Consider the following 24,698-nt stretch of genomic DNA (forward strand, 5'->3'; position numbering starts at 1 on the left):
TTTCTCAACAAAGTAAAACGAACTAGGAACAGTTACCAAATTTACAATGTATATTCTTTGTTCAACATTATGCCACAGTTTCAACAATTCTTGTTACAAAAACAAGATACAAGAATTCTCTTGTCGTATCTATCACGAAAACGTAAGTGCATACTCAATCACAGCAAGCCTCTAGTAGCCATAGGGACAGCTATACAATGCCAACAGCAATTAATGTAAGCTATTTTAGGAGGCAGTTTTAACAACTTTGAATATTCATCACTTAGCCTCTGGAGCGCTTTTGCTTCCCAAAATGATTTCCCGTTTTCAGAGCGATCACGGAGCTCAAAGTCATGCCTGGCCACACTTGCTTAGGCAAGCAATTCCTTCTTCTAGATAATCTTCCCTGTTAATCCAAAACTCTGGTGCATCCTGAGTTTAAAATATGCCAACAGCCATCACATCTACATTGACACATAAGTCTATGCATAGAGAATAACCAAAACATTAATAGCTAACTCAAACCTTCATTATTCCTGCAAGTACAGCACCTCCAAGGTACACCATGTGCTTCCTACGTGGTGGATCCTCTATTCTTAGTCGTAATTTCTGATCACCATCAGAACAGAAAAGGTGACAACACGGAAAAATAAGTCGGCCGAAATCGTGATTATAAACTTTCGTTATCACATACTGTTCTCTTTCTTTTTTAAAGCATCCTGTATTTCCTTAACTAACATGGTCGCATGCTACTGCCCTTTTTGGAGGTACCGAAAAGGAAAGTGATAGAGATCCATAAATTGAGGGACTGCACGGAAGCTTCAGATTTAATTCTTTTTTAATTTTCTAGTGACATCACATTGGGTTGGGAGGAGGACGTCTTGATACAATCACGATTCAAAATCATGAGCTGGGAATGTCAATTTAAGGTTAGAATATAATATTGGGGTCACAAGGCCATACTTAATTCAAGAGAAACAGACCTTTTCCTTCCCTATAGATATCATCAGAATTTATTCAACAAACAACAAAATAATTCTCTCTTGACGTATTGATAAGTACCCAAGCACTTGGGGAACTGACCCTCAGAAGCTACAGCTATTAAGAGAACCAGACACTAAAATACTACACCTCGCAGGTAGCCATTTCCAAGACATTGACAACAACCTCCTATACAAATTGAGAAGTACCGTAACCCACCCTCAAAAGCTAAGGGGGAGCCAAACATTTAAATACTCCATCGAGCAACCCATAAATGTGGGACTCGAGGACCCCATAATACCCAAGTTCCTATCAAGTATACTACATAGCTCATCCCGATAAGTAACTCCATTGGCTAACAAGAATTATTGATTGTTTCTAAATTAACTAGCAACAACAAGCAAGTTAAAATACAAAATAAATGTGCCTTTAATAATAATACACATGCTACATTGGATACACATGCAGAAACAAAAGAAAAGAAGAAGCCTAAGCTTACCTTCAATCCATCTTTGTTACCCTTCAGGACAACATCAAGATAACGATCAAGTATTTCTTTTTCCAATCTGAAAAATGGGATGGAGGAAGAATATGAATTCACCAACTTTAACTTTGAAATACAATAAGGGGTGATAGAACTGGGATCAGATTAGAATCTGGAAACACTAACCAAAGAAACAAGAATGCCTTTATTGGTTTTAAAGAACTCCTCAAACAGTAACAACTCCCAGAAGAATTAGTTTCAGTTATATCCCACACAAAACTATGCAGTTGTATTTTCCACCTCCAACTACTAACAAGCTTTCCCTATTGTCTTTTGCTCAACTAACTGACAGCCAACCCCATTAAATATTATACATTATAATTTTTCTTATTCTTTCTTTGATACATGTATTTCGTAGAAGGTTGTCTTTGTTAGATGTTAAGATGTGTGTTTCTGTTATTTGGGCTTAGTCTATTATGTATTAAGGGCATTGGCCCATATCTTACAATATAAATAAATTACCCTATGTGTATGCAACACACACAAGGGATATTCTCTCCCAATCTTCTCTATTTCTCATATGGTATCTAGAGCACAGGAATAGTTCCAGTCAACTCCACGGTCTCCGGCACCCCTCACTGCCGCCGTCGCTGCTGCTGCCGCCGTCGCCGCTGCCGCCGCCGTCGCCGCCGCCGTCGCCGGAGTTCCAGAATCGACCGGCGACCACACCATCGGAATCGTCTCGGCCGGGCGACCACCGTCGTACGAAGATCGCGGCGAACGGACCTCCCACGCGCCTCCACGCGCCGCCGCAAGAGTCGCCGCTGCCGCCGCGCGTGCCGGCGCGTCGCCGGAGCTTTCCGCCGCCGATCAGCACCGCCGTGATCGCCTCCTCGCCCTCTTTCTGGATCTGTGGTCGTTGCGTCAATCGGAGCACTTTGAATTTTTAGGGTTTCTCCTTCCCTATGGCGTCTTCCTCGTCTACAAACACCTCTATTGGTGGCTCATCTTCTGATCCTTCAATATATACCAATTATGTGAATGTACACTTGTCCATTGACAAGTTAGATGGCACAAATTATGCAACATGGGCGTCCGACATCAAACTTTGGTTGAAGAGTCAAGGGTACTTAGATCATCTTACTCAAAATGTGACTACTGCTCCCATAGATGACACTTCCCGCTGGATGAAAATTGATGCTCAGTTGTGCATTGTTATAAAGTCCACCATTCACTCCTCACTGAAACAAATGTTTCGATCCTATGAAACATGTTCAGAAGTATGGGCACAAGCGAAGTTGTTATACACCAATGACACTCAGCGTCTTTATGGTGTTTGTCAGGACCTATTAACTGTTATTGGTCCGCGCAATCCTGGTCCTATGGCAGAATATTTGGGTAAAATTCATGCCCTTCTTCATGACTTTAATGATATATTACCTCCTGCTTCCACTCCTGCTGAAGAATTGGAACAGCGATCAAAGTTCTTCATGTTGTTGGCATTATACGGACTCTCTGATGATGTTTCTCATGTCCGTGATCAGATTTTGGGTTCTCCTGTCATACCCAACTTTACTTCTACTTGTTCTGCTCTTTTGCGTATACCGAGCAAACCCGTCACTGAGACATCCCCTCATACTGATGATTCCTCTGTTATGGTTGCTCAACGTGATGATCGAAGTCGGTCTCGCAAGCCAAGTAAAGGACGTCCAAAATGTGACCATTGTGGCAAGTTAGGCCACAAAATTGATAGATGTTATGCTCTCCATGGACGTCCTCCTCGACCTGTAGCAATGGCAAATTCTGATCCACCTCCCCGATCACCGTCTGCAGACCATCCTACTTCATCTAATATCGTAGACAAACCTGCAATCTTTAACGAATTTCTCAAATGGTATGAGGATCATCAGCACTCTGGTTCCACTACATCTGCATCTGTTGCACGTACAGGTACACCTTTTGTTGGTCTAACTCACTCCCTTGGACCTTGGGTCCTTGACTCAGGCGCCACAGATCATATCACTGGTAACAAGTCCTTGTTTTCTTCCTTGTCATGTCCGAATAATTTACCCTCAGTAACAATGGCTGATGGGTCTAGAGTCTCATCTCATGGTATTGGTACTGTTAATATTTTTCCATCCATATCCATCGATCATGTACTTTATGTGCCTGGGTCTCCCTTCAACTTATTGTCCATTAGTCGTTTAACTCGTACTCTTAATTGTGTTATTTCGTTTCCTAAAGATTCTGTTTGGTTGTAGGACCGGAGTTCGAAACACATGATTGGCACAGGATGTGAGTCTCATGGCCTTTATCATCTCCGCCCTTCTCCACATGTTGGCGTTGTCATGGAGTCACCATCCCTTCTTCATGCTCAGTTCGGTCATCCCAGTCTTGCCAAACTACAACAACTTGTCCCAAGGTTGTCCACATTATTAAGTTTGTCGTGTGAGTCTTGTCAGTTAGGGAAGCATACTCGTAGTTCCTTTCCTCGTAGTGTCTCACAACGGGCGTCGTCTCCTTTTTCATTGGTTCATTCTGACATTTGGGGACCTAGTCGTGTTAAGTCCATTTTAGGTTTTCAGTATTTTGTTACCTTTATTGATGACTATTCCAGATGTACTTGGTTATTTTTAATGAAGAATCGTTCTGAGTTGTTTTCTATTTTTCAATCTTTTTTCAATGAAATAAAAACACAGTTTGGGGTTTCTATTCGAAATTTACGTAGTGATAATGGTCGTGAATACCTTTCTCAACCGTTTAAACAGTTTATGGCTTCTCATGGCATTCTTCACCAAACCTCATGTGCTTATACCCCTCAACAAAATGGGGTGGCTGAGCGCAAGAATAGACACCTTATTGAAACAACTCGTACACTTCTTATTCATGGTCAAGTACCCTCCCGTTTTTGGGGTGATGCAGTTCTCACAGCATGTTATCTTATCAACCGCATGCCATCTTCCGTCCTAGATAACAAAATCCCTCATTCTATCTTATTTCCTCAAGACCCTCTGCATCCATTACCTCTTCGAGTTTTTGGGTCTACATGTTTTGTTCATGATTTTAGTCCTGGTCTTGATAAGTTATCTCCTCGGTCTCACAAATGTGTCTTCTTAGGATTTCCACGGTCACAAAAGGGCTATAAGTGTTTTTCCCCTTCCCTCAATCGTCATTTTATCTCTGCTGATGTCACTTTTGATGAGTCTTCTTTTTACTTTTCACATCTATCTTCTAGTTCTGTACCTCTCCCTGTTACTGTTGATATTCCTCTTATATGTGATCCTCCTGGTGATGCTCCACCCATTTTGTCTTCTCCTTCTTTAGACTCTCCTTCACCACAGGATCATACTTCACCTCCACCCCTTCAGGTTTATAGTCGCCGTAATCGTCTCCCTCATGACTCACTTCCGGTGCCGCCTCATGTGTCTCCTCCGGCTCCAGCAACTGAGTCTGACTTGCCTATTGCCCTCCGTAAAGGTATACGCTCTACCCGTAACCCTTCCCCCCATTATACTGTTCTTAATTACAACAGATTATCTCCATCTTTTTATACTTGTCTCTCATCCATTTCTTCTGTGTCAATTCCCAAATCTGTGAGTGATGCCTTAACTCATCCTGGTTGGCGTCAAGCTATGATGGATGAATTAAGTGCTTTACAGGACAGTGGAACTTGGGAGCTGGTCCAATTACCATCTGGAAAGTCTGTTGTTGGTTGCAGGTGGGTGTATGCTATCAAGGTTGGTCCTGATGGCACGATTGATCGTCTGAAAGCTCGACTGGTTGCCAAAGGCTACACACAGATTTTTGGTTTGGATTATGGTGATACTTTTTCTCCAGTGGCAAAAATGACCTCTGTTCGCCTCTTCATTGCCATGGCCGCTCTTCGCCAATGGCCTCTTTACCAACTTGATGTCAAAAATGCTTTCCTCAATGGTGATTTGCATGAAGAAATTTATATGGAGCAACCGCCTGGCTTTGTTGCTCAGGGGGAGTCATCTGGATTGGTATGTCGTCTTCGCAAATCCTTATATGGCCTAAAACAGTCTCATCGGGCCTGGTTTGGTAAATTCAGTTGTGTTGTTCAACAATTTGGTATGTCTCGCAGTGAAGCGGATCATTCGGTGTTCTATCGCCACTCGAGTGCTGGATGTATCTACTTAATAGTGTATGTCGATGATATTGTTCTCACAGGAAGCGACTATCTTGGCATCTCTCAGATGAAACAACACCTTTGTCATCATTTTCAAACCAAAGATCTTGGCAAACTCCGGTACTTTTTGGGTATTGAAGTAGCACAATCCAATGATGGTATTGTCATATCTCAGAGGAAGTATGCGTTAGACATCTTGGAGGAAACAGGGTTAATGAATTGTAAATCTGTTGAGACACCTATGGACCCTAACATCAAACTCCTACCAAATCAGGGGGAGCCTTTCTCAGATCCTGAACGGTACAGAAGACTAGTTGGTAAATTAAACTATCTTACTGTTACACGTCCTGACATTTCTTTCGCAGTTAGTGTGGTGAGTCAATTTCTAAACTCCCCATGTGAAAACCATTGGGAGGCAGTTGTTCGCATACTGAAGTATATTAAAAGATCACCTGGAAAAGGTTTGCTATATGGCTCTAACAACGATACAAAAATTGTTTGTTATTCAGATGCTGATTGGGCTGGTTCCCCTTCTGATAGGAGGTCTACTTCTGGATATTGTGTCTCTATTGGTAGCAACCTGATATCTTGGAAAAGTAAGAAGCAAAGTGTTGTGGCAAGGTCTAGTGCAGAAGCAGAATATAGAGCTATGGCATCAGCTACTTGCGAGCTTGTGTGGCTTAAACAATTGCTTAGTGAATTGAAATTTGGAGATGTCACTCACATGATACTTATATGTGATAATCAAGCTGCTCTTCATATTAGCTCTAACCCTGTCTTCCATGAGAGAACCAAACACATTGAAGTTGATTGTCATTTCATTCGAGAAAAAATCATATCCGGAGATATCAAGACTGAGTTTGTTAACTCAAGCAACCAGTTGGCAGACATATTCACTAAGTCCTTACGAGGACCTAGAATTGATTATCTTTGTAACAAGCTTGGAACATATGATTTATATGCTCCAGCTTGAGGGGGAGTGTTAGATGTTAAGATGTGTGTTTCTGTTATTTGGGCTTAGTCTATTATGTATTAAGGGCATTGGCCCATATCTTACAATATAAATAAATTACCCTATGTGTATGCAACACACACAAGGGATATTCTCTCCCAATCTTCTCTATTTCTCATAGTCTTAATCAATACTATACCCCCTTTTAAGTGAGACCTTGTCCTCAAAGTGGAATTGAGGGAACACTTGTTGAATTTCATATGCTTAACTCCAAACTATTCTCACAAGCTGGAAATTGTTGCCACTAGAGCAAGACCTCTACATCTCCATGAGCATGTTGTCTACTACTGAGGATAGCTTCTGGAAAAATTTAGAGCTCCCTTTCTTCAGTCAAAGCAGCAGGTCACGGTTAGGTTGTGCAGAATATGATCTAGGGAGGTCACTGTAATTTTGGGTTTTGTATTATGTTGTTAATTAAGAGCACCAAAGGCTGCACTTGGAAGAATATGAGGAATAAAGAAAATGGACTGAATTGCATGATAGGTCCATGAAAATATTTTATCTAATGTTATTTTCTACATGTTGATGAAGAGTTGAGCCAAATTTGAATATAACATGACAAGTCCAAATTCACATGATCTAGAATAAGCATTGGTGGGCTCAAGTTTAAGTAGTTGAACTAAATAATTTCTTAAGCCAATTTTCTTCATTATTAATGTAATTTTCATATTTCTTTTTATTTAAATATTTCAAATGTCTTTTAAGATGGTCTAGAATAGTGTTCTTAAGCTTCCTAAACCATAATGATAAGTATTGGGGTAGTGTGGAGTCAATTAAAATCAAAATAAGTGCTGGTGGAAATTTATTTCTAACTGGAGTCTTAATGCGCATTTACTGCTTGTCGCCCTAAAAGCTTATAAATATGAACATTTTATAAGAAGTTAGAGATATATCAATTTTAAGAACTTTGTGGAGTTCTAAATTATAAGAACTCAAATTTGAATTTATCCAATAACCTGTGGAGTGATCAACCTCGTGACATATTACTCACCTTCTCATGTTTTTTATGATGTCAATATCCTTCTCCAAGTTAAATATCAGGTCAGTCTCCCTTATATGTTCTTATTAGCTGGTATCAGAGCTTCAGCTCTTGACATTCAGTGAGTGTTTTTTTTTTTTACTTTCAATTTCATTTTGGACTTATGGCAAGTACTAATGCTAAAGTTTCTTCTCAACTCAATGCATATCACAAATTGTTTATACATGATTTTGTTTCACGAATGGAGAAGACTTTGAAAGAGAATTTTGAGGAGAGAAGAAGGAAAGAAATGAAAGAGCATAAGATATAGAGATAAAAGGAGAACGTTTGATGAGTATTGGGAAAAGCCATGATATAATTGTGCTAAGAGAGAGAAAGAGAAAAATAAACATAGAGCTAGTAGAAAAGAAAATTAGTGAAAAAAAAGAAACAAAACAGGATTTGAGAGAAGATGACAGTAAAAAGGAGTTAAGAGAAAAAGAAATAAAAGAAAGAAGTTAAAGGAAAAAGGAAATTCAAGAAAAAATATAAAGAAAATAGAAAAAGAGAAATAAACACAAAAGAAGTGGCCAAAAAAAAGAAAGGAAAAGATAATAATAAAAGATATTTTTTATGATTGTTAAAATATTGTTGTTTTGTCCATTCAACAATGTGAGGAATAAATTTTCGTAAGATTTCTCAACAATATATAATTTAATATCAAACCAATAGTGTTTGTAGGGATTCTAGTTTAGAAATGAAAAACAAATAAAAGAATGATATTTGATCCGGTGTTATGTTTCTCTTGGATGAAGTGTACTCATGACATTCCATGATGAAGGTCTTCAAAGGTGGAATAATATGATCTAGAAGGATTAATGTAATTTTGGGTTTTATAATAATTTTTTTTATGCTTTTAAGTGAGAGTACCAAAGTTTGTGCTAGAATTCCTTGGTTTATGTTGCAAAGAATATTATTTCCTTGTACAATTTTAATTACATAATTAGAAGATTTAATTACATTCCATAATTAGGAGAAGAAGAAGAAGAAATTACACGAATATTCAACATGGGATTGAAGATGAAAAAATATAAGGTGTGCACACTGCAAAAGGTATGGACTGACACAATCCCATAGAGCTTGGTTGAAAGATTCACAAAAGCTATGAAGCGATTTAGCTACAAACAAATTCGTGAACATCATACGTTGTTTACTAAACATTCAAGGAATGAGGGGACAACAGGCCTTCCAGTTTACCTTGATGATATTGTGGTAACTGGAAATGATGAAAAAGAGAAGGAAGAATTGAAACAAATAGACCAAGAATTTGAACTAAAAGAGCTAGGAAGATTGAAGTAGCCTTACTCTAACCAGGGAACTTTCATATATCCGCAAAAATATAAAACTGATTTGTTGGCAAAAGCTGGAAAATTTGGGTGCAGACCAGTACCAACTCCCAATGGATCCTAATCACAAGTTATGTAAGGCCGAAGAGGAACAGCAGTAGACAAAAATATATATTAGCGACTGGTCAGAAATTAATATATCTACCCAAACATTGCCGCATTTAGTGAGTATCATCAGCCAATTTATGCATGAACCAAAGGAAACTCATCTTCATGTTGTTTATATAATTCTACATTACTTGAAGGGTGGCCCTGGAAAGGGAATATTATTCAAAAGAAATGGAAGACTAATTCTTGAAGCCTGTACTAATGCATATTATGCAGGTTCTCTTGTCGATAGAAGATGAAAACAACTAAATATTTACTTTCCAAGGTGGGAACTTAGTGACATGGAGAAGCAAAATAACAGAATGTGGTTGCAAGATCATAGGCTGAATCACAATTATATTAGATGAGTTATTATGGCTAATATAGTAGATGACTTGAAGGTTAATTCGAAGGGACCTATAAAGCTCTACTGTGATTATAAGTCAGCAATAGACATTGTACATAATCCCATTCAGCATGACAGCACAAAACATTGAAATAGATAGACACTTCATTAAGGAAAAAGTGGGAGGTTTAGTATGCAAGTCATACATTCCGTCTGAGCATTAGGTGGATAATGTACTGACAAAAGGACTCAATACCACAAACTTCAATAATCTCATAACCAAGTTGGGAATGGAGCATATTTATTCCTCAACTTGAGAAGTGGTGTTGACATATGGATGTAAATATTACACATCTTGTACAATAAATATAGATTTGTTCGTAAAACCCATAAAATTAAGGGATTGAGATTACCAGTTTATTTGGTATATTTGCTCCTGATTTAGAGTCTTTCTTTCTGGACATCTATTTCCTTTATTACAGGAGATTTACTTCCTTTTATTAGGATTTTGTTTTTCCTTTAAACATCCATGTATTGTTTCTTTCTGAGATCAAGAAAAGTAATCTCATAATCATTGCTTACTGCCTACACAATTTTTCACACTAACAAGATAAGGATTCTGCTGTTATTAGTTCTTAGAAGAACAATATAGAATTCTAGAAGGTGCTTTCAGCCAAAGAAATATGCGCTAGGAGGCACTTTAAGTATTTTTAAAAATGGACAAAAGGCATTCACAAATATGTATCCACACAGATATGACATTATGATAGGTTTCTCGGAACAAGAAACCCAGAACTCACCCCGAAAGGCACTCTGAACACACACACAAACACAGAATTTATTGTAAACATCTGTATTATTATTCTTGTGACAAAGAATGATGTTCGAAAGCCTCCAAGGGAGCACTTCTCCCTTCACACAGGATGTAATATTCCTGTCAACTAAGATACAACAAAAACGTGTCTGTCCCAAGACACTCACCCTCCCTTATAAAGCTATCCCCTACAAGAAACAGAAAACAACCAACCACCTAACTGCCCCCTTAACCCCCTAAAGTCTACGTCTTGTTTTTTATTCCTTTCCTCCTTTCATAAACTCTCAAGGTCCTATCACATTGCCTGTCACTTACATCTAATTATCACTACCATGGATGTAGCAGAAAAACATACTGAAGGGTTGAGATTAGTGTCGTGCAATACATGTATGGAAATGTATATCAATACTTAAACTCTTGAAGCTTTAGAAAGAATAGTTTTTAATGAAATGTTTACAGCAAGAGTGCAGACTGTTGCACCTGCCCAAACAGCTAAAGCAGGAAAAGATAAGAGAGACTGTTCCATTACAAGACACATAATAATATAAAATGAAAATACTTATTTAGAAGTAATAATAATATGAACTAAAAAAATCAGCAACACAAGATTAAGGACAGATAGAACCAAGGTAAAGAAGAAATGACAAATTACCGGCTTGGTAATCCAGGATACATAGTGCTCCCTCCACTTAAAACTATGTGTTGATATAGCTGCAAGACAACATTACAGCATAAATAAATTGCATGACAGTTTCAAAATGCCATATCAGAGACAGGAGCGCAGTGAACAGATTATGGAAAGTGTGCAAGACCCACTAGAGCTGCAGTGGTTCTATTCATAAACGTAATTTTTTCACTTAGCGGAATATTTTAAAGATAGATATTTGGACAGGTGGTATATAACGATGCAATTTAATCATGACCCATGACTCAATACAAATATGATCATGTAGTTAGAGATCTGACGTCAAATGAAAATACTAGTACAAAGATTGAGGATTTGCTCAGTTGTGAAGGCAAGGTGTAATGGTGAAGATGAAACTTTATCCCATAAATAAATTGCATGACATTTTCAAAATGCAATATCAAGAACAGGAGTGCTGAGAACAGATTATGGAAGGTGAGCAAGACCTGCTAGAACTGCAGTGGTTTTATTCACAAACGTAAATTCTTGACCTAAAGGAATGTTTTAATGATAGATATTTGGACAGGTCGCAATTTAATCATGACCCATGACTCAATACAAATATGATCATGTAATAGAGATCTGACGTCAAATAAAAATATTAGTACAAAGATTGAGGACTGGCTCGATTGAGAAAGCAGAAAGGTGTAATGGTGAAGACAGAGAGAGAGAGAAAAAAAAGATTTTTCAACAAAAATAATCGCCCAGACTTGAATTGAGTCATACTTTCCACCTCAACTTTTATACAATGCAAGGATACAGTGATTTTCATTCCAGCCAAAGAGTTCCTTAGTATTGAAAACCAAAGAATAAATGAGAGACAAGAAATGCTCTGGAAACTAGTACAGCAGGAAATGAAGAATGATTAACAAAGATGAAGAATTAACTACATATATCTTGATTGAAAGGACCAAGTGTATATAATATGGGACACCTCAAAGAAAGAGACATTACCAGAAATAAAAGACCGACTACATTTAGGACAGAAATACCAATACCACTTTTTAGAATGATAATAACGTAGAAAGACACATTTGAACTACCCAGGAGAGAGTTTATTTTGACCAGGTGTGAGGTTATGTACAAAACAAATGAAACCAAAACTACATGGAGGAAGGATGTAAGATGAGAATAAGGAAAACTGACAAAATGATGACCTAATCATCAAGGACAGATAATGGCATCTAATTAGTGAGATAACATGCGATTAAGATTGAACTTCCCCAAAATAAAGGGGAACATGAATGGGAAAGAGAAGGGTCCAAGTAGTTTTTTCATTTAGCTACTCCATTTTGTTCGGGAGTATGGAAACACGAAGTTTGCCAAAGAATACCATTATATGCCATAAATTGTTAGAATTAGTATGACAGGTATTCACAAGCATTGTCACTCTAAAAATCATGTATGGATATACTAACTAGTGGTTTGATTTTATAATAAAATGAGTGAAAGATAGAAAACATTTTGATCGATTTTTGCATCAACCAAATTCAATTGCAATTAGAATATTCATTAATAAAGTTAACAAAATATCAAAAACTAGAAGGAGTAGCAATACGAAAAGAATACCAAATCTTTATTATTAGAGGGAACCATATTTTCTCTATTTATTGTATTGATTCCATTTTCTTAAGATAAATAAAGCATCTACATTGTCTCAGAAACACATGAGATCAACTCAAGGTTTCTATTTCCAATAGTTTAGCATGATATTAGTGTTTATCCTAATCAAGTTTATTGGCCTATGGTACCACTACTATCGAGATGCTAACAGACCACACAAAAATATATAACTCCCATCTTTGAGATGTTCAAGTCTTGTTGTATGGGATTGTGTTTGAATTTTCACATTGATTAAAGATATGATCAAAGTATATATTTGGGTGGTACAATAGGCCAAACAAATTTTGCTAGAATAGACTTAGATACCATTTCAAAATGTAGACTTTAGCATAACTCGATCTCACAATGTAGGCTTGTAAGGTGAAGTTTGAATTTACTCAAACTATAATTTGGTTATATCTCTATCTCTAGTCAACGTAGGATCTCCAACAATACCAAAGAGAACACATGTGGCAAAAGAATTTAAAAACTCAAATCTAAACAAATGAGATATCACATCCCCCTAGAATGGGCTTAAGAGGTTCTGATAACCATACTTGTGACGACTTGTGGGATTCAACAAAACTAGTCACATGGGTTGCACCTTTCTGGCCTACCACTGACCTCAAAGGCGATGGTGGAGCCACGTGGCAACTCCATTTGAGATTCAACCACCAACGTTATGATCGCCCGCATGGCGTGAACCTCTCTAACCCACCACTAGCCTCAAAGGAGCAATGGTGGACAATGGCAGTGGCAGTTGTTTATGTGGCAAAGTACAGTTCCTAAGAATGGGAGCACTTATACCAACCTAAACTATGTAAGGATAAAAGAAATGTTTTATTGAGAACAATTACATTCTCATCATCTCTACTTGTAGCAATCAATCTCTCTAAAATAAGAAAATAAAAAATATGTTAAAATGAATATGAAGATTGTTGAGATATTTTCTACCAATCAATACGAAGATATTGAGGATATTTTTATTTTAATCATTCGCTATTTACTGCAATGGATTTCAAAAAGAGTATAGTACCATCATCCGATTGTCAATATCCATTTCCTGAATGCAGCGAAAAACCATGTCAGCCATTCCATCACCTTCTACATCTATGAGTTCCTGTTCAATGAGGAAAAGGCCAAGCAATCATAAGCCAGCAAATTAAATGCTAAGTAATTCAGCTAAAATTACAAAAATAGTGAAAATACTTTTGTTATCCTCTTAAAGAAGAATTGTCATAACGATTATGATGGGATTTTCACTTTGAAATTGTCACTTAAAGAGACAAAAAATAAATCTACGTCTTTAACAGTAGAAAACATAAGTCAAATGGGCACCAAACACCTACCGGAGTGAAAAGAGCCTCAGGAGCCTGGAACCTTTCAGTGCCTACTTTAATGACCCTTCCATCCGGAAGCTGATTCAAGGAAGATAATTAACATGGAGAAACTGTTATGAGATTGATACTAACTTGATATGGTGTGATGTACTACAATGTGTGATTTGATCGTAAAACCTAGAGCATCAAACCTTAATTATACTAATTTTAGATAAATAATCATGACATAAGGAAATATGATAACCAATTCTAAGAGATAATGAGGTATAGGAAAACTAATCCTATAAATAATCTAAGATTCTGATATAACATTAAAATAATATTAGATATTTTCGTACATTCTTACAATATTAATGACAATTACCTTATGCACACATGAAAGTTGGAAGAGAGAGGAGGCGGTTTTTTATCTCTCCTAGTTTAGCTCAGAAATTTAGAAGGCAAGGAAAAATGAGGCCAAATCTCTCACCTCAAATATTAGGAGGAACCGAAGGAGAGAGAAAGTTGTTCACAACTTTTTTTACTATGCTGAATGAATTGTTCTAGGATTTTATTTCACCTTCCATCCCCTTCACTGATGCTCATAGGATTAATAATACATTACTCATATTTTCCCTCCCCTACCCTTTTCTTGGACCAAATCAAACAACGAAACCCTCACTTTCCCTCCTTTAGACCAAATGCACTACGTGGGCAATAGCAATGACATCAATAATAATAATAATAAATAGTACAAAGTACTTGCATGCATTCAGGCACAAAAGGCGTGAATTTAATTACCAAAAGTCTTGAAAAGGACAGGTATTCAAATTCATTAAAGAACAGATTCAAGTATCAACAGAACATGATCCTCCTGTCCCTCTATCCTTGGGAAAGCCAGTTTAACCAGAATTTCCAACTGAATCTAGAATTATTCACACAGAAGTAGTCATAAAAAGATTTCAAAAAATGTAGGATCTCAACTTACAGTATAATTTTTAACAAGGATGGTGGTCTCAAGCCCCAACTGGTATTCCCTCTTGTAGTCGTAACTGCACGGAAAATAGATGGACCTACTAAGGAAAGATTACAGGACACAGGAAATCAAAGTGTGGCTTCAGATTTGTAGCTAACCTTATATAGCACAGCTTCTCTTTGATTTCCCTAACAGTCTCAAAATCAGCAGTCCTATTTAATGCATACCTTGTGGACAGAAAATTGTGTTCTGATAAGAACTTAAGTATACATAAGATATTACAATTTAAATCAAAGGAGTTGGTCCATACCCCCTCCTTGAAAGCAAATCAACAAGATAGGAGGTTATATGTCGACCAGCAACATTCATTCGTTTAGTTAGATGAGGGAAAGAATAGCCATCAACAACTGGAACCTGGATAATAACTTTCATGATTAACGGTTTTGAAATGTATATAAAGAATAATAATAATTTAGTATTACGGTAATGGCAAAATACTGAACATGTTTCACACTCTTAAACCATGGATTGTCAAACATAACACTTGTGTACATGATTGGTGATCATACAGTGTTTCATTCAGAAAATGAAAATAGACATGAGGAGTCCCCATTCTCAAAAAAAATAAACAATGAATCACAAGTCACAATATTTTTAACCTATTCATTGCTTCAAGAAAATTCCAATGGCAGAGTAATAGTTTTTTATTAAAGAATTGATATAATTCTCTACATCAATCTTAAATTAATTCCAAACTGCAAAACTATTAAGGATGTTTTTGAGACATGATACATTGTGTTAGGGTACAAGGTATATGAGAGAAGAAGATATAAGAGAGAAGGAGAAGGGCACTGAACGGTTGAAGACGGGGAACGACCAGGCCAAATGGTGGAAGGCGGAGCGATCAGGCCGAACAGGGGACAACGGGGAGCGAGCAGGCCGAACGGTGAACAACAAGGAGTGACCAGGCCGAAAAGGGGGAAGCAGAGAAAGGTCAAGACGAAAGGTGGTAGGCTGTGGGGAGTCGAGCCGAACGGCGGAAGATGGTGAGAGCTCGAGCCGAGCGGTGGGAAGCAGTGAAGGACCTGAGCCGAACGGTTGAAGAATTACCATCCTAACTGTCGCAGCGGTTAGGATGGGCAGGAACTAATTACAGTAAAAGGGAGCCACATTCGAGGAGAATATCCCGTATAAGTTAATTAGAGTAAATAAAGATTTTATTCTAGGGAAAATTTTATTTAGAACAATATTCATATTTTATTCTAGGGAAAGATTTTATTCTAGGGAAAGATTTTATTCTAGGAAAATATTTTATTTAGGAAATAATTAGTATAAATAAGGCTAGAGGCTATTGTTAGGGTCATGTTTTTTATTATTGAGTTTCGTTGACACGCAGCTATGCTCTTGTGAGGGAGGTTATGCTCTCTAGTGACTGAAGGAGGTTATGCTCCCAGTTATTGTTTGCTTTCTTTGATTCAGATATTTCTATCAATAAAAGAGATTCATTTGTCTATTATCATTCGTTCATTGTCTTTTCTACCTACTGTGATCGTATTTAATTACGTCTCCCACTCGGATACATAACAATTGGTCTGACCCGCCGGATCGTCAAGGGAGGGACCTGCCAGATCGATAGAGAGGAGAAAAAGGCGTGACGGAGAGAACTGCCAGATCGATAAAGAGGAGAAAAGGGCGTGACAGAGGGAACTACCAGATTCGAAAGAGAGGAGTGAGAAGCCAGCCAAATTGACAGAGAGGAGTGAAAGACATCATGGAGGGAAGATTGAACACAGTCGAAGTCAAACTAGAGCACGTAGGGCTGAGACAGGAGAGCATGCAACTGTCCATAGGAGGGTTAGAGACAGAGGTGGCGGCAATCCGCAAAGATTTGCAAGAGCTTATGAGGATGATGGGAGGAAGAACCCGTCATCTAGATGGGAATTCAGAAGGAAGCCAGGGGTCTGTTGACGGAAAAATGAATGAAGATGAGGGCGAGAGAGATGGTGGACCGAACGGTGGACGTCAGGACGAACCACTAAATTGGAGAAAAAGGGTCGAGTTACCCATTTTTGAAGGGATTGATCCGTTGAATTGGATCAATAGAGCTGAGAAGTTCTTTGAATTACAAGGAGTGTCAAAGGAAGAGAAGGTGCGCCTAGCCTAAATCAGTATGGAGAGAAGTGCCAGATATTGGTTCAGATTTTGGAGGGAGAAGACCAGGAACCGTTCGCGGGCTGCTTTAAAGGAAGCGATGGTGATCCGATTTGGAGAAAGAAGCAGGGGGTCAGTCTTCGAAAGACTGGCGGCCAGTAAGTAGTCGAGGATAGCGGAAGAATACGTCCAAGCTCCGAACGGGCGAGGACTGCCGGATCCAAACATGAGAGGATTACCGGAACCGAACGATAGAGTACTGCTAGATCCGAACGGGAGAGGTCAGCCATATCCGAACAGGAGGGGACAATCGAAACCAAACAGTCGAGGATTGACAGATCCGAACGGGAGAGAACTATCGGATACCCTTAGCGTGAAGGAAGGAAGAAAGAAGGCTTTGAAAGGAAGGGCAGATGAAAGAATCAATGCCCCGGAGAGAAAGATGGATTATGTGAAGAGGTGGGCCAGCGAACAGAAAAGGGGGCTTGCAGTTCTTGATACACCTGAAGAGGGGACCAGAATGCTGGAAGTTAATAGAACCCAGGAACAATGGAAGTCATTGGGGAGGAATTGCCACCACCCAAACCTCCAGACCTAAATTGGAGGGCAGTTGCCTGTGGGTTTCCTTCATATGATAACACGATGATGAAAAGGAGCCAGGAGATCAGGTTTCACTGTTCCAACCTTGAGGACAAGGTTGTTTTGGAGCGGGGTGTATTGTTAGGGTACAAGGTATATGAGAGAAGAAGGTATAAGAGAGAAGGAGAAGGGCACCGAACGGTGGAAGACAGGGAACGACCAGGCCAAATGGTGGAAGGCGGAGCGATCAGGCCGAACGAGGGACAACGAGGAACGAGCAGGCCGAACGATGAACAACGGGGAGCGACCAGGCCGAAAAGGGGGAAGCAGAGAAAGGTCAAGCTGAAAGGTGGTAGGCTATGGGGAGTCTAGCCGAACGGCGGAAGATGGTGAGAGCTCGAACCGAGCGGTGGGAAGCAGTGAAGGACCTGAGCCGAACGGTTGAAGAATTACCATCCCAATTGTCGTAGCGGTTAGGATGGGCGGGAACTAATTACAGTAAAAGGGAGCCACATTCGAGGAGAATATCCCGTATAAGTTAATTAGAGTAAATAAAGATTTTATTCTAGGGAGATATTTTATTTAGAACAATATTCATATTTTATTCTAGGGAAATATTTTATTTAGGAAAGAATTAGTATAAATAAGGCTAGAGGCTATTGTTAGGGTCATGTTTTTTATTATTGAGTTTTGTTGACAGGCAGCTATGCTCCTGTGAGGGAGGTTATGCTCTCTAGTGACTGAAGGAGATTATGCTCCCAGTTATTGTTTGCTTTCTTTGATTCAGATATTTCTATCAATAAAAGAGATTCATTCGTCCATTATCATTCATTCATTGTCTTTTCTACCTACTGTGATCGTATTTAATTACGTCTCCCACTCGGATACGTAACACATTGTTACTTGCATAAATCATTGGCTGAGACACATACAACAGGATCAAAGCCAGCCACTTTGTGAGTTGTGATTCAAGCTCTCCTTTCTCAGTTGTAGGACCTTTAAATAACAATCCAATTATTTAGCCTTATTTAAACGGCCACTACAAGGTGGTGAATCCCTTCAAATGTATTGTTTATATGCTCGATATACATGTACTAATAGCTGCTAACCCATGTATATGAAAGAAAAAGGAAACATGATGGGTCCAGAGTGGAGGAAGTTGGGTTAATATCGACAATGAAAGCATAAGGGATGGTGGAGGAATTGTAATTAATGAAATAGTGGAGAATTCATTTAGTGCAGAGAACAGGGTTCCAAAGTAGAAGGCAATGTGACAAAATGATAAATGAGGGATGTGTTAGACCTCCCATTAAAGGGGTATAAGTGAAACAAGATAAACAGCAGTGAAAACAGTAATAATGACTACTGTCAGCACACAAATGTGAAAATTGTAATGCACTACTCTGTCACAGTAGAGAGAAACAGACAGATTAGGAATTAAAAGAAGGGAATTTGTGACAGAGCAATTTAGTTGGGATTTGAAACAGAGTGGGGGAGATTGAGCAGGGCTTTTTGAGTTCTGAATACTCCTGTAGAGATTGTAGTTATTTTCTTTCCTCTGAAGATCAAGATCATCTTGTTCCCGTTGTCCATTGGACAGGGGAGTTGTATCCCAATAAAAAAATTTCCATTTCCTTGCAATCTGATCAAGTTCTATCAGCATGATTATGGGGTCATTGATGGAAATTGGAAAAAACTTACACTAATGAGCATGAGGGGATAGGGGGTAAAGAGAATTTGGAGAGATTTCTGGTAGTCTGAGGCTCTAAGACTGTGATCAAACAGTATATGATTATACTTACTTTGGGGTACTTTAATACAATTGGTGCCTCTTGGAAGATTAGAAACCATTGTCTGATAAGTGAAGTTACTGTTTCTTCATTTATTATCATATAATAGAAATTGGCTATTAATCTAGCTGTTGAATTAAAATCACTCAGCAAACTTTAGAATAATTAAGCTATAAGCATGCAAGAAAATAGTTGGTTTCTTTATCTGAAAAGTATAATTCAATATAAGTTGACAGAGTACATAAGCGTACTAGTTAATGTAAAATGTTATGGCAATGTTACAAATGGTACAAGCTTTCAATGAGTGGCGGATTTCAAGAAATGAGGTTACAAAAAAAGTCATTCACTAGCATAATACTGATTCTAATTTAGATTTTTTCAACAAATTCATTGTAATAACAACAATATACATATATTTAGGATTCTAATCAACCAACGCTAGTGTAGATGACCATTCTGTTTTAACACTATTTAAAAATTATTTTGAGCACAAGCTCACAAATCCACCATGGAATTTAAAGCTTTCATTCAAGAAGTAATATTTATAAAATTACATTATATATATAACAAATAAATTAGCAATCCAATCCAAAAATATGAACAATGCTAAACAAACTAATGATAAAATTCATGCACTGAATTGAAAGAAGCCAAATATGATATTCACATAAATGCAACAATGACATGCATTCAAAATTAGAATCGAATAAGCTTAATCAGCACCAACTTTGCAAAATATAACATTCTTTAGAGAGAGGTACGACTTTTGATTTAGTTACTGTGCCCAATTCAAATTAAGATTTGTTATAAAAATCAACAAGGGAACAAGGTTGTAAGGTTTGGCATCATAATATTTATATACAACTGACATTATGTAAAAAATGACTGTAGCAAAAAGCACTGTACAAAGAAGGAAAAAAGTGAGATTGAAACAAATAGACAAAACCTAGTGTCATTATAGTGGTCACCATAACAATTAAGAGGCACAGAAGCTAATTAATTACCACATGAGTGACACCATCACCGGAGTCAATAACTAATCCAGTCAACAAACCTGAGACAAGTAAAGAAATGTTAAAGTGCAAGCTGAAAGATGGCACAAAGTGAGCACATGTTGGAGAAGGAAGAGCGAGTTTTCCAGAGAACACATGTTGATGAAAAAAAAAACACTCCTCGTGTCACAAAGAAGTTCTTACAAGTTATGATATGTAATTTCACTAAATATGGTGTGTAATTATAACAGAGTATGAACAACTAAAGTTTATAAATAAATAAATGTTATAAAGAGAGTCGGTAATTTTCAAAAATGTTCAATAAGACTCATGGGAGTAAACTACAATTAGACTGAGATAACAGAAAAACAAAACATCAACCTTCACTCATCTCTATAAGCACCTTGAGCATATAATGTTAGAACAGCTTGGATTTGGATAAACACTCCAGCAAAATTGTACTTCTCAAACATCATCTCGACCTGCCAAGCCAAATAGCATAAAACAACAATATTATAACTAAGAATTTAATTTTCATCCTCTGCCTATATAAAGATTTTTACATTGTCAACTGATTAGAAATTAAATTGAATACCATTTTTAAAGTAACTGTATAAAAGTCACACTCTTACTACATAAAGTAATTTATGATTGGATAAGGATACAAAAAGACTTTTACCTTGATAGAATTCAATAATTATATATAAGATTATTTTATTTATTTATTTTTTTCAAAGGAAAGCAACGGAATCAGTAAGCAAACCATTTTTTCACGATTCTTGGAAGGATTGAGAGGCGGATCCGTGAGTAGAATCTTACAGTCTGGAGGGTTAATCTGTCAAAATGAAACGAATTACCGAGAGAAAGCAACAATAGTTGAAAGAAAATTCAGAAACAAGCCCCGAGAGTCACCTTCAATTCATTGTAAAATGCATGATCCCATATATGACACATATCATCCCAATTTTGCACTATGCCGTTGTTCACAGGATAAGATACATCAAGCTGATGCCGCAAGTCTGCACAACTTTCGCCAACAACAATATCCTAAACACAACACAAACAACCAATCTAATTTCATAAGATCATCACAATCATCCAAATCATCATCGTTATAAATAATAATAATGATAATAATAAAATCTTGCAACAACAACAACCTCTTATAATAAGGTTTGACAGTGAGATATTGAGTTTAGATTACCTTAACCTCTTGCTCGGTAAGTGATTCTTCGTAACGGAGCATCGGCCTTCCCACTACACAAGGAAAGACCGATGTGGGGAAATTCTCCCCAGAAAATCCACACTTCACATACTGCATTCACATATATTAAGAACAAAAGTGATTTCAGAAATATAACACCATTCAGATCGTGGAAGTGCAAATGTTGCACTAATTCAGCGTATTTTGCAAGATCCGTTCCAATCAAATGCAAAGGTACGAGAGAGAAGAGAAGTACCCCGGTTCCGTTGTCGCAAACAACGACGTTTCGGCTGTCCATGGTGCCTTGGTGGAGCTCCCAGTGCCTTTTGCCCGTTTGTAACGCTTCTTTTTTTAACACTTTGGCTTCTGACCTTGGCTTCTGCCGTGAAAATGCGGCAAGTGTGAGTGGGGTCTACGGCTTGGTGGATCCAGTAAAAGGTGATAAGCGAAACGACCCCATTGCTTTGTCGTTTTACTAGTTCGTGCCTGACTGCAGTGGAAAAAATAATCAGGTAAATAGTCCTTTATAATACTAATGTTTTAACTTTTTGTATCGAGTAAAAAAAATTAGGTTTAATTGTTAGATAGTCCTTATAAAACTAATTCAACTTTACTAAAAACTAAATATACTATTTTGTAGTTCAATAACTGAAGTTAAATGATTTTCAGTTCAGTTAATTATTTGAGAACTGTATTGATGGTTTTTTCATTATTCTTTCGTCTCCAATTATGGTTTTTCCATTACTCCTGATCTCCAATTATTCCAACCAGAGAAAGTTCAATTTTTGTAACTATAAAATACTAACACTTAATATTTTTTCCATTATCTATAAATATGTGTTCAAGGTTATTAATATCTATACATTATGTATAAATTAAAATTTGTATTATGTATACAAATATATAAAGAGATATAACATTTTATTCTACATTTGTATATTTTATTTAATTCCTATAATTATAATTTTGAATTATTACTTATCCTTACTATCTAATTTTTATCAATAGTCTTTGATTTTCCATGTTTTATGTCAGAATCATTAAAAACTCACCCAAAACCCCTCTGAACGGACGCTAGGTGTCAAGCAACGAGGATCTGGAAATCAGATAGTGGAAGACAGGTGTCATCAGATGAGCGGACGCTCGTTTTGACGAGGGAAGCAAAACTGATTTTTTGAAAACTGCTGTCTCACTCTCTGCATGCACCCTTCTTCCCAGATTCTGAAAAATCTTTTTTTCTCCTCCTTCTCACTACATCTTCTCCATCTTCTCTCTAAAAAAACTCACCCTTTCTCTTCTCCGATCATCATTCAGACACCGTAGAAGTACTTCCGGCGTCAAGAGCTTCAAGTTAAACCGTTCGGTTTGTGAAGCTGAGCTGGTAAGTCCTTCTCTTCACCCAATCGTTCGTTTTCCTAGGCATGCAAATCCAGTTCTGGTTTTCTGTGTTGATCGCTATTCTTCAAATGGGTAGTTCTGAGAGTGTTTTGATTTTCTTGGTTTAGTTGAAAAATTGTCGAGCATTGAGAGTAGAAGAACCGGTAGTGGTGAACTGTATTTCTGCCTCTAGGACGATCGTTCACACTAGAGGTAAGGGAAGCTTATTTAATTTAATCTGTATGTTTACTATACTGTATGAACGTTCGTTGATTTGATGACTGGAAATGAAATATGGTTGTGCTATGTTCTGATGTACGAAATATATGAAATTGATATGATATAGATGTATGAACTTATGTAGTTAAATGTTGAGAAATTGAATTGAGATAAATGATTCCTAAGTGTGAAATTCTCCTATGAAAGTGTACGTTCGTTACTGAACGATCTTTGACCGTTCGGTTTTCTAAGTGAACTTGGTTAGAATTGGATTCTTTCATTTGGGAAGAATCCTAGTTGAGGACGAGCGTCTTCGTGTTGTAATACTATGCTTTGGCGTTCGACCAAGTATAGTTGCGTCTTGGTATTCCGTGATAAGCTTAAGTATATATATCTCTATACGTATTTGTATATTTTAGTTATTCTTAAACACTACTCCAATATTATTTTAGTATATTTATCAAACCTCTTCTCTTTAAATTTAGTAGCACTAGGTCTTATACTAAGTGTTCGTCCTAAGCAAGTGTTTGGTCTTACACCAGGCACTCGTTCTAGCTTCTTAAGCTAAACTTCATAATAAGACGTTCAAGCCCACTAGGGTTCGCTCAATATAGTGTTCAGTCTTTGACTGTCATTCGGATTTCTTGATACTAAACTCAATTAAGCTAAGTTTTCATAAGCGTTCGGTTTCTTCATGGGAATTATCCTATGTCTTCTTCTTGGAAAGTCTCGAAGTGTCTGTATCCATTGGTTACAGCATAGAGCCATAGTACTGGGCATGGTCATTTCGATGTTCGGTTGAAGTCCTCAAAAGTCAGTTCATCTAATTGACTCACTTTTAAATAACGCTTGTTCCATTCGTTTATTGTGATAATTGATTTTACTCGGTTTCTTTCTCAACCCGACAATACCCTTTAGTCTAAATCCCTTATGGAACTGAAGACTTCTTAGTCTCGCTTCAAGGGTTCGGTCTCATTCTAAATCAGTGTTGAACGTTCGGTATTAAGTACCCTTACGGATCGTCGTGAAAAATGTTTAAGTGAGATGAATAATAATGAAAGATACGAGAATATGATATGGATAGAAATGTTGTGGATTATGGACGAGCGTTCCGGGGAGGAACGACTCATGAATGATTATTGAATTTGTAAAGTATGACTGTGGGCATGCTAAGTTGGCTGTTCATCCTGATGTTCCGTGAGTACTTGTCTTCACGTAGAAGAGGGTAGGTCATGTGTGGGAATGGCAGGAGGTCCTAGTCCTTAGGGGTACTTTGGACAGATAGGACTAACCTCAGGTGGCAGCTGTTGAGGGCATCCCAGTTACTACATCACCCGGGTGCACAAACGCCTGTAGCTACACAGACTTCATACAGTCCGGACAGTCAGTCTAGTAATAGGCTTTGTATGATATGTATGATGAAATTTATTTTGTGTGTTGGATTGTTGGAAATGTATGTTTATGCCTAAATTAAATTTCATAAGCTTACCCTGTATTTCCTGTCGTGTCTTGTTTTGTACGTTCGTCTTGTCGTTGCAATGATCATCCGTGTGGATGTGAGCAGAAGGGGGTGAGCTATTGGAAGAT

General features: G+C 37.6%; 1 protein-coding gene across 1 annotated transcript; it reads right to left on the reverse strand.

Annotated features, from left to right (window-relative positions):
• On the reverse strand, positions 1-21,932 carry ARP2 (actin related protein 2). The gene is made up of 15 exons (XM_047322638.2): positions 21,772-21,932; positions 21,516-21,626; positions 21,224-21,358; positions 21,075-21,146; positions 20,715-20,793; positions 20,324-20,373; positions 15,110-15,213; positions 14,958-15,026; positions 14,812-14,875; positions 13,854-13,922; positions 13,541-13,624; positions 10,870-10,928; positions 1,460-1,526; positions 505-588; positions 1-411 (listed from the first exon to the last, which is right to left on the reverse strand). Exons 1-15 carry the CDS (start codon positions 21,811-21,813, stop codon positions 331-333), a joined length of 1,170 nt encoding a protein of 389 aa, XP_047178594.2. The 5' UTR covers positions 21,814-21,932; the 3' UTR covers positions 1-330.
• Positions 21,933-24,698: the final 2,766 nt, after the last annotated feature.

This window comes from Vigna umbellata, chromosome 5 (assembly GCF_029865625.1).
Source record: "Vigna umbellata cultivar VRB3 chromosome 5, Vumbellata_1.0, whole genome shotgun sequence".
NCBI lineage: Eukaryota > Viridiplantae > Streptophyta > Magnoliopsida > Fabales > Fabaceae > Vigna > Vigna umbellata.